The sequence below is a fragment of the Orycteropus afer genome, unplaced genomic scaffold (genome assembly GCF_000298275.1).
Source record: "Orycteropus afer afer isolate SDZICR_OR568_19922 unplaced genomic scaffold, OryAfe1.0 scaffold00263, whole genome shotgun sequence".
Lineage (NCBI taxonomy): Eukaryota > Metazoa > Chordata > Mammalia > Tubulidentata > Orycteropodidae > Orycteropus > Orycteropus afer.
The window spans coordinates 1,001,543-1,013,094 of record NW_006921850.1 but is presented as its reverse complement, the minus strand read 5'-3'; the positions used below and the strand labels follow the sequence as shown (position 1 = coordinate 1,013,094).

Below are 11,552 nucleotides of genomic sequence, written 5' to 3'. Positions count from 1 at the left end.
TCCGAGGCATCGTGGCGTTGTTGAATTTAGATCTCTGTTAACTGTTTGTGAAGAGCAGCCAAGGGTGATTCAGGCTCTTCTTGGTGGTTTTTTATTGTTGGTCCATTGGTAGAGAAGAAGGTAGTGGCTGTCGCTCAGGAAGTGAAGTTACAGGAGGTGTGGGTGTAGTTGTGTCTTACGGAGACTGTTGTTGTCTCCCACTGAATCAGACACAAATTACAATCAAATAACCTTAAAAAAACTTGTCAGTCTTGCAGGTCCCAAGTGTCCTTGGGGTTGCTGGAAAGCAGAATGTGTTCTTAAGCCCCAGGAATCTGCGAGAGTGCTGTCTCTTTAAATATCCAAAATAGTCAAGCCACTTTTTAAACCTTCAAAATGGCAGTGACTTCCAGACTGGCAAAAGTCTATAGCTTAGCCCACCTTTCTCATCACCTTCTCCATTTGTTCCCCAGCCACTGTGCACAGTCCTCCGTGCAGTCCCTGGCTAGCTGGGTGATTTTTAGGTTAATTCTTAAGTGCTACCACCAGTCAGGAATCTCCAAGATGTCTGTGCCATCAGGATTGCTCACAACCGCTGCCAGACTGCAGCTCTGTATGTCTCCTTTTTTGGTATTTCCATGCAAATTCTTCTGCTAGTTGGGGTTTAGTCCACTTCCATATCATTCCCTTCAAGGCTCAGGGGTCCAGGATTATCTTCTGCATCTGTGTTAATTGGTTTCCCTTTTCTTTGTTGAAGTCTTTCTGCCTAGTCCGCCATCTTGCCGGACACCCCTTGAGAGCTTTTCTTAATGCTCAGTGATGCTAAGTAGCACATTATAAACCTATTCCTATGATGGGAAGGGGAATGCTACCCTTCTGTTTTTAGGGGAGAAAGTAGCAATGTTTCTTCTGAAGACTAGGTCCATGAACGACTAGATCTACCAAACTTTCCTGTTGCTGTCTTACTAAAGAAGAAGAAAAGATGAAACAAGTTGAGTTCTGAAGGCCATATACCAGGTCTTTTCTAAAACAGGGCATGTAAGAGTTCTACCCCTAGGAACATGTGTCTTTATATGGGTGTTGGTCCATCTACTAATTTCATAGCACAGATGCTGCCACTATCAAGCTCTGTGTCTCTTTCCCAAATCTAAATTCTGGAAGTACTCATCCTTGCACATCAGATTAGTTGAATATATAACAGTATTAACACCTACCTTTTATTGCTACATGCTAGATATTGGGCTAAATGCTTTACAAATATTACCTTATTTGATGCTCACTCAACCCTATGACCCACTGCCATTGAACAGATTCCAACTCATAGTGACCCTTACTGGGTTTCCAAGGCTGCAGATCTTTACAGTAGACTGCCTCCCATGGAGCAACTGGTGGGTTTGAACCACCAACCCCAGGGGTAGCAATCAAATGCTTTAGCCACTATGCCAACAGAGCTCCTTTTCAACTGTATGAGACAGATGTCATTACTTTTATTTTATAGATGAGAAATATTGAGGCTTAGAGAAGATTGAGAAATTGCTCAAAGTCAAAAGTTTATAAATTGGGAGAGCCTGGAAAATCCAAGCCTGTCTAATTAAGCTTAAATTCTTATTGATGAAGGTGTTTTTGTTTTTTAATATAATAATGAAAAAAAAAAAAACTGCTTGTTTCATATGCAGAGTTGCCCATCACTTATAGTTATTCATCCATACTTTTTGTAAAAACAACACGTGCACATGCCCTTCCCCCTCACCATCTCCTCCAGCAACCAATAACGAACCTCTTGACCACTGGCCATCCAGGAATCTGACCCATAAGTATTCTTTTCTTCTTTTGCTTCCAGATTCCAGTAGTGTTGGGAACTTGCAATGGTCTAATGATTGTTCTAGGAGGCTACATTATCATTAAAAATCTAAGAAGGGTTTCCAAATTTTTAGGGATATAGAAATATCAAAATGCATAGTTCTTAGTGCTCTTACCGTCCATAGGTCCCAGGGCAATGTCTGAAAATAAATAAATAAACACAAAAAGTACTATTAAGTATACAAAACCCAAACACATTAAAAAAATAAAACTCACTAAGGTGATAAAAATTTCTTGAAATAAAATCATGAACACTCTCTAAATATTTAGTCTAGCACTGTTCAACAGAACTTTCTTTGATGATAAAAACATTCCATATCTGTGTTGTCCCATATGGTAGCCACTAGTCACATGTGGCTAGTGAGCAGTTGAAATATTATAGTATAACTGAAGAACTAAGGTTTTCATAATTTTACTTAATTTAAATTTAAATAGCCATATGTGGCTAGTAGCTATCACACTGAATAGGTCTAGTTAACCTGCCTTTCTCTATACAGGTGCAACACAATGAATAAGGATACTTTAACACACATATACTTACACACCCCATTAATATGAAATAAGAAAGGGGTCCAGGTATTAGGGCTTATAATAGCTTTGAGGAAATACAGATCCTAATCATTGTTAATGCTACCTACCTCCTCATATACATATACAGATACACATTCAAAATGACTGAGGACCATGAGGATATATGATAGCTAGTCTGATGGTAAATATACCCTGGAAAAGTAGTTCTTCAATATGTCAAAATATATTCTAAATCACAGCTCAATTAAATGGTAATCTTGCAAATCCACAGGGTGCCCCCTAAGATGAATAGATGGATTATACTTTTTTTATTTTTTGGACTGGCATTTTAATTATGAAGCCTAATGATCCCAGAGAATGAATTCAGATGGTTCAAATGGCTTCCATTTTGTGTAGGAAGAGTGGAGGCAACCTGTCTTTCTTATTTCCTTTGTGATTAAGAATTGTTGCTAAAGTCACACCCTTTTCTGCCCATGTTCTTGTGCCTAGCATGGATTCATGTTTATGCACTTCCATTGAATTACTAAACGTGAACAGCAAACTATAGACTCTAGTACTCCCATCTTACAAATATGATTTTTACGACAGTATTCCAGATCAGTTAATACATTTCCTCTTACTTAGATTCTGCAGGAGAGAATGTGGATCCTACGATTCTGACTGATACCAGCCATTTGAACTGGGATGGTTCTGACCACACTGCCTGCCTGAACTGTATCTTTCCTAGATAACACCTACTCATGAAATGACTATGACAGGAGACTGAACAGCTTCACTGACTGCCACTATTTTTCATTCATAGGCTTTTTATGCATCTAATATGCATTTTCTTATCATCAGATGGTTTATGTTTCTTTGCTTTACATCCTTTAAGAACTACAGATCAAAAAAGCTACTACACATCTCTGTATAATGCAGAGTGAAGGCATGTAAGATATCATGTTTATCAATGCTCAGGATCACAAAAGGATGAGCTGACTTGCGTGGACACAGTGCAGAGATCACTAGATGAAGTATTCTGCCAGCAGCAAAAACAGCAATTTAAAACATGAGGTCAGGTGATGGGTAAGGGAGATCATTTTGAGGGAAGAGAAGGAAGGCTAGTAGAATGCACTGTGCTTTTTGGTCAACTTAGGCTAAGACACTTCTCAGGACAAGAAGAGGGATGTAATTAGAGCTGTATTGCAGGTGACTCTGCAGTGAGGTGGCTTAGTTATAGCCAGTCAGAAATCGGAGCAGTTTATTACCTGGCCCCAAGGGAAGAACACAGGAATGTGTACAGCTCTCCATAACTGCTGTAACTAATTTTTATCAGAACTGACACATTTGAAGATTTAACCATGGTTGCTTAGAAAATAAAAATATTCTAAAAGAATCCTTTAGCCTTAAGTTCACACAAATTCCTTGACTTGTGGTTTAATTTAATCATGAATTGGTGTAATAAAAGGTTTCTCTCTTGATCCAAGCTTACAGAAATACTGTTGATTCTCACCCACTGACATTACAGCATCCACCATGAAAACTTTCTTTCTGCCACTAAAGTAGCAGAGAGTGAGTGGAGAAAGCCCCATGACTTCTGCTGACAGTCTATACAATGAAAAATCTCCAAGTAAGTATATAGAACTAGAAAACCAAATAAACCAAACACACTGCCATCATGTCAGTTCTGACTCATAGTGACCCCCATAGAGTTTTCAAGGCTCTAAATCTTTATGGAAGCAGACTGCCTCATGTTTCTCCCAAGGAGTGGCTGGTGGGTTTGAACCACTGACCTTTTTGGTCAGCAGCCCAATGCCTTAAAAACAGCACCATCAGAGCTCTTTTACAGAATTATATGTTCATTCTTTTTCTACTTTTCTTTACCACTAAGGTAGATCTCTCAAACTTGCTGGCAATTACTACTTTGACATTTCTCAAAATATGCTTTACAGAACATTAGTTTCAATGAACGATAAGAAAAGTTTTCATTAAAACAGATTTGTTTGGGAAACTCTACATTAAACAAATCTAAACATTTTTTTTTTTAATACAGGACTTTTCAGAGCCTTTAACATTTAAGCGCACATCAAGAACCTCATAGAAAGAAGTTAAAGAGCTTCCTGAGGTGTTCTAAGAGATTTTTATTTTTTTGCAAAGGACCTTTAAGGCTAGTAGTTGGTCTACTTAATTTCTTGTTTTAGTGACATCTTAGACTTTTATTATTTCTCTTGTATAAACAGGGAGGCCTTTAGAAACCCAATAACATTCTGAAACAAAGCACAGATTAGAGAGAAGCCTGGTTTACTGAGATTCATAATGAGATGTGTGTTTCCCAGTGGTTTATTGGGATGTATCAAGAAGGCTTTATGATAAGGAAATTGAACTGGGTCTGACATCCTAAGTTAAGTTTTATGATAAACCTTCATTAATTAATTTCAAGTATACACTTGCATCTTTGCATTTGTCCAAATTCAAAAGTAAAGTCCTAAACATATCCACCATACTATTATAAACAATGACTGTTTAGTCAAAATTTTTAGTTTACTCCCTTCCATTAGCATTAAACCAAAACCAAACTCACTGCCATCAAGTCAATTCCAACTCATAATGACCCCACTGGGTATCCAAGGCTGTAAATATTTACAGAAGCCGACTGCCCCATCTTTCCTTCGCAGGGCAGCTGGCAGGTTCGAACTGCCAATCTTTTGGTTAGCAGCCAAATGCCTTAACCACTACACCACCAGAGTTCCTTTCCATTAGCATGGACAACTGTAAATTAACTATACTCCAGAAGAAACATCCACAGTCCATTACTAGCATACACCACTAGTATCCCACTGACAGAGAATGCTCTCATAATAACTTTTGTATGGCAGAAATGTTGAGGGTGAGGAAGTGATAAGCAATGTTGACTCTCATGAAGACATAATCTACATCAAAAGAGGGAAGTTGCTGCAATGTGGAGGATGAGGACATTATCGATTTTAAAACTATCAAGGCTAGAAAACAGTTCTTTCAAAGCTTAATCTCCTGGTTATTTCAAAATTGCCTTAATTTTCAAGGCATGAGGAGGCAGAATAAAGAAAACAGTAAGAAGATGAAACCCAAGGTCAAAATAAAGAGCTTTATTTACAGTAGCCATAAAATGTATCAACCAAACGTGGACACTTCTGAGCATGATAGGGGGCTTGAGTACTCAATGTATGGTTGATTATCCCAGCTCTATGGGAAGAGGAAGCTAATGCAAGAGGAGAGGTTTACAAGAACTGATAATATCCTTCTACTTTCAAATTTCCATTAAAAATATTTGTCAACCAAGAAGTAAAATAGATACAAGTCATTTGAAAGGAAGAGTAATAACTGAAAAATGCATCCATGATCTTATTAAGATTTATGAAATATCATCCTGAGATAGATATATAAAAGAAATACTTGATACCTGAGACATGGGTGAGTGGGTCACTCCAGCAGAACCCACAGATGCTACCTCAGGCTTGAAAGGGTCAAAGTCCAGATCCAGCAAAGTTTCCTCTTTCTTTGCTTCAGGTATTTCATTCTGTTAAAACAAAATATACATTAGCTTGAGTCTGATAAGAGCTCATAATATAGCCCATGTATAATCTTTCTGCAGGAGCTCTGGTAGCATAGTGCCTAAGGCACTTGACTGCTAACCAGAAGCCTGGAGGTTCAAACCCACTAGCCACTCCTCAGAAGGAAGGTTGGGCAATCTACTTCCATAGTGATACTGCCTTGGAAACCCAAGGAGGGGTCACTATGAGTCAGGTCTGACTCGACAGCACATAACAACAACAACATAATCTCTCTAATACTGGCATTCAGTATCCCCGATGCATACTTGGTAGTTTACCATTAGGTGGCACATCCAAGTGCCCCTCAAGTCACTCAGCTAAATGTGGTGACACAGAAGAAATTTTCTGTGGTCAAGTACAGCTAAGTCATCTTGTATGCTCTGCCAGACTACATTATTAACTAATTATACACTGCCATCAATGCTGACAGCTAAACACGAAAATTTCTTAATAGTGCCTTAAATGGGACACAATTAGAAATGGTCTAAAACATTTCCATTCAGGTATATGAGTAGGTAAAGGAAGCAAACTCTGTTTGTTGTTGTTGTTGTTGCTGCTGCTGTTGTTAGTTTCCATTGAAAAAATTCTGACTCACGGTGACCCCATGTGTGCAGAAGAGAACTGCTCCACAAACTTTTCAAGGCTGTGATCTTTCAGAAGCAGATCACCACGTCTTACTTCCCAGGTACCTTTTGGTGAATTGGAGTCTAGTGCTTAACCATTTCTGCCACCCACGGACTCCAAAGTAAGCTCTAAACACAATTTATCTCAGAAGGATACATATACCAGTAACGTTACCATAAAACCTAAAACTCATTGAAAACTACATATCAAACTCTTTTACCTGATTGATCTTATAAATACCTGAATCTTCCATCTGTACATATATGCCTATTGTTTTGCTTTATGACAATACTCACTCCAGTTGCATGAACTGAAATACAGGGGATCCAGGGTATATGCAACTAATGCAAATTAAAACAACACTGAAATATAATTTCCTACTATTAAATACAAAAATTTTTAATGATCGCTCCTAATGCTGGTAAGGGAGCTCTGGTGGCATACTGCCTAAGGCATTTGACTGCTAACAGAAAGTTGGTGATTCAAACCCACCAGGCACTCCTTGAAAGGAAGGTAGGGAAATCTACTTCCATAGTGATACCACCTCAGAAACCCAAGGAGGTGTCGCTATGAGTTGGATCCAATTCAATGGCAGTGAGTGTGAATGCTGGTAAGGAGCTTGGGTGGTGTAGTAGTTAAGACATTTGCCCGCTAACCAAAAGGTCAGTGGTTCAAACCCACCAGCTGCTCCACAGAAGAAAGATGTAGCAAACTGCTTCTATAAAGATTCATAGGCTTGAAAACCCAGTGGGGTCACTATGAGTCAGAATCAACTCAATGGGACAAGGATAACTGATATAAGTCTAACAACTATGCAAATATTTTGTCCTTACAGACAGACTTATAAGCTGTCTGTAGGCAACAAAAATGTTCATCAATTTGCAAATCAGCAAAATCATTTTAAAAATTAACTTGAATTTAAAAATTCATCTAAAACAACTATAAAATGGCCAAAAAATATATAAAAAATACAACAGCAGGCACTGAAGGATATGATGCCTGAGAGAGGGAAACAAAGAGATCCCCATGACTCCTCCTCCTTACTGTCTCAAGAGAGTTTCAGGTCATGGTAGGGATAGGAATCTAAGCATAGACTGGCAGATGCCCTGAATTGTGAAGGAAAGAGCTGCAAGTCTAGGAAGAACAAGGTGGCTAGAGTTCTCAGGACAGAATACTACAGAGGAGAGTATTGCACAGAGGGAAAGTCCCACAGATCTGAAGAGGATCTCCCCAGAGTGTCCAGCTAAACACTGATAAGTGAACACATGTGAAGAAATTACCTGAATCCAGGGGGAAAAATGCCCCAAAGATTTAGTGATAATAGTGCTCAGCACTCATACATGCTCAGAAATAGTGTTTATTTCCAGAATGGAAAAGCTCATGATTCACAGGGCATTGGGTCACAACTTGAGAACCCCCACCAAGAGGTAGAATAAAAGATACAAAATAGGGAGAAGAGAAAAGGAGGAAAAGTCCAGGAATTGTTAGAAGAGTCTGAGAAGATTGTGAAGTCAAATCAACACAGTGATTTAAGCATATATCCTAACTTCATATGATAAATAAATTGCACCACTTGCTTATCTTTGCACAAGCAATGGGGCAGTAATGTGGGTAATCCATGCAGGCAGATAAATTGAATATATTTGAATTTGAAATGTACTGTGCACACCAACTCCTCACTTATCAACATGGTTAGGTTCCAAAGACCAATTTGTTATGTGAAATCAGCATTATGTAAAGAGTAGGAAGATGTGGAGGAAACCTCAAAGCCCAGAAGTTCAGAATTGCTGTACCCCTGGCACTGCTGTGGTCTGGACCCCAAGGTCCTGCTGTCGGGGCTGATGTTTAAGCAGACTTGGGGACTGGTGGCTGCACAAGAGGTACAGTTGGTGGCTCTGGGGCTTGAGCAACCAGCAGAACTTAGGGTCAAGATGGTCAGTGTGCTTTGCTGCTTATGCGTATGCTCCCTGGAGCTACTCCCTCCTCAGCCACAGCTGCCTGCTGCCCCCCTCACAGACTGAGGAGGACCCCAGGGAAATGAATGATATGCTGCTGATCTTAGAGGCTTAGAATCTAAGGCTTAGAGCCTAGAGTCTAACAGCTGCTCTGAAAAGGAGTTCATCTGCCCAGGTTGCAGAAGAAGAGGGGGTAGAGAAGGCAGCCAGTTTCTGCTGCAACACCAAGGCCTGAATTACCACCAGTGTTCCTCCCACTGTTCAAATTTATGCATCAACCACTAATGCCAAAGATGAAGAAATGGAAGATTTTTACCAACATCCATGGCCTGAAATTGATAAAAAATGCAATCAAGATATATCGATAATTTCTGGTAATTGGAATGCAAAAGGTAGAATCAGAAAAAAAGGATCAATAGCTGGAAAATAAGGCCTTGGTGCAACACTAGACACTGCATTACAGAATTCTGAAAGACCAATGACTTATTCATTGCAAATACCTTGTTTTCAACAACATAAATAGCAACTATACACATGGGTCTCACACAATGGAATACACAGGAATCAAATCAAGTACATTCGTAGAAAGAGATGATGGAGAAGTTCAATATTATAAGTTAGAACAAGAGCAGAGGCCAACTGCAGAACAGACCATAAATTTCTCATATGTAAGTTCAAGATGAAGCCAAAGACAATTAAAACAAGTTCGTGAGAACCAAAATATTATCTTAAGAATATCTAATCTGAAGTTAGAGACTATCTCAGGAGTAGATTTGACACACTGAACACTAATGACCAAAGATCAGATGAGTCGTGGAGGAAATCGAGGATATCATACACGAAGAAAGCAAAGGTCCTTAAAAAGACAGAAAAAACAATGATGGATATCAGATGAGACTCTGAAACTTGCTCTTGAATGGAGAGTAGCTAAAGCAAATAGAAGAAATGAAGTAGAAGAGCTGAATAGAAGATTTCAAAGGGTGGTTCAAGAAGACAAAGTAAAGTATTGCAATGAAATGTGCAAAGATCTGGAATTAGAAAGCCAAACTGGAAGAACACACTCAGGATTTCTCAAGCTGAAAGAACTGAAGAAAAAATTCAAGCTTTGAGTTGTAATATTGAAGGATTCTATAGTGGCTAAGACACTTGCCTGCTAACCAGACGGCTGGCGGTTCAAACCCACCAGCCACTCCTCGGAAGGAAGGTTGGGCAATCCTACTTCCGTAGTGATACTGCCTCGGAAACCCAAGGAGGGGTCGCTATGAGTCGGGGCCGACTCGACGGCACATAACAACAACAACATGGGCAAAATATTGAATAGTGCAGGAAGCACCAAAAGAAGATTGAAAGAATACAAATATTCAGTGTATCAAAAAGAATAAGTTGATGATCAACCATTTCAGAAAGTAGCATATTGCCAAGAACTGATGGCACTGAAGGAAGAAGCCCAAGCTGCACTGAATGCACTGGCAGAAAACAAACTTCCAGGAATGGATGGAATATCCATTGAGTTGTGTCAGCAAATAGATGCAACATGTGCTCAAGTGACTATGGCAAGAAATCTGGAAGACAGCTGCCTGGCCAAATGGCTGGAAGAGATGATATTTGTGTCATATTTCATTGTCTAAAGAAAGGTGATCCAAGAAAATGCAGAAAGTATACAAGAATATAATTTACATCACATGTAAGTAAAATTTTGCTGAAGACAATTCCAAAACAGTTGCAGGGATCCAAAATGGAGTCTCACCAGTGAGCAGCATGCTTTTTCCCTCTGGCATCTAAGGACTTTGAAAACTAGGTAGAAGTTTGAATTAGGAACTTTGGTGCTCTGAACAGCTCACTGAATCAGAGTGCACCAAACACAGAAGAGCAGAATTAGAAGAAAGGCACAGGAAGATTATTTAGGAAAGAGCTACTGGTGGAGGACAGATGGGAACCCAAGAGAGGTCATTGGAAACTTTCCTGGGGCAGTCACTGTCTGCTGGGCGAGGGTGGCTGCCTGAGATCCCTGAGTCAAGAAGGAAGTCACCTTATAGTAGCATGCCAGTGACCACTACAATATTCCAGTGGGCAGTGGCAGAGACCTGCCCCCAGCAGCTGATTTTGTCAGTAATTTGGGTCATCTGGGTGCGGGCAGGCATGGGCACCACTGCTGAGATTCAGGTGGAGAACTCACTGTTGCGCCAGAAAGGCTAGCTCCCTCCCCTCCTAGCGGATCACAGAGTGGGCTTGGGTCAGACTGGGAGACACCATGCTTTTCTTTGCTATGGATAGCAGGACTGCAGGTCACTAGCAGGTACTCCCCTGATTCCAACACAGCTGAAATTGCGTGCATCTTTGGCGCCACAGGTGGGTGGTATCACAGACAAACTCCAGAGCCGGCCATTAGCGGTCTGGTGGGATTGCATAGCACCATGGGCAGACGGGGCACAGAGAGCAAAGAAACTGCAGCTGAGAGCAATACCATGAATTTTGCCTTGGAGCCGTTCTTTGGTGCTGTGGGGCCGCAGAGGTGGGGTCTTTGAGTGTGCTTGAAATTCGTGGAAATTTGCGACCCTCTAACAATAGGAATCTTTCCTAAGGTTGAGCCGCGGTCTTGCAAATAAATACATCATCAATAATAGCCTGCTCAAAGCCCTAGAAATTGACCCTAACAACACCAAGCTTTCCTTCTTCTGCTCCCACCTTCTCCGCCAATAACTTCACTCATTCAATAGAAGAAACTATATTCAGCCAATTACCATAAAATCTCCCATTTCGAACTCTAAACCTTCTTTACGAAAAACAGAAACACATATCCACACTACACAGAGTGATTCCACCATCACAAAGAAAACAGCAGAGCGACCCAACACACCTGAATCAATAATTAAGTAAAACACACCAACTTCACCTTTTCAAAATATTAAACCATAAAACCAAGACAAAACAAATCAACACATAACCAGCAGCTAGAGACAACCTAAAGAGACAACTCTCTACCAGATTCCAGGGGCTTAAGAAGAGGTTCTGCTTTCCAGTAACCCCAGAACTC

The 11,552-nt window shown here is 40.1% G+C and overlaps 1 protein-coding gene across 1 annotated transcript in view; it reads right to left on the bottom strand.

Moving 5' to 3' along the window:
* The window catches only part of AMPH (amphiphysin), a 390,964-nt gene that overhangs the window by 51,973 nt on the left and 327,439 nt on the right, over nucleotides 1-11,552 (bottom strand). Inside the window, exons 12-13 of the mRNA XM_007950088.1 lie at nucleotides 5,789-5,905; nucleotides 1,956-1,979 (exon numbers count right to left, since the gene is read on the bottom strand). Coding sequence (XP_007948279.1) covers nucleotides 1,956-1,979; nucleotides 5,789-5,905 — 141 coding nt within the window. The remainder of the gene's footprint in view (nucleotides 1-1,955; nucleotides 1,980-5,788; nucleotides 5,906-11,552) is intronic.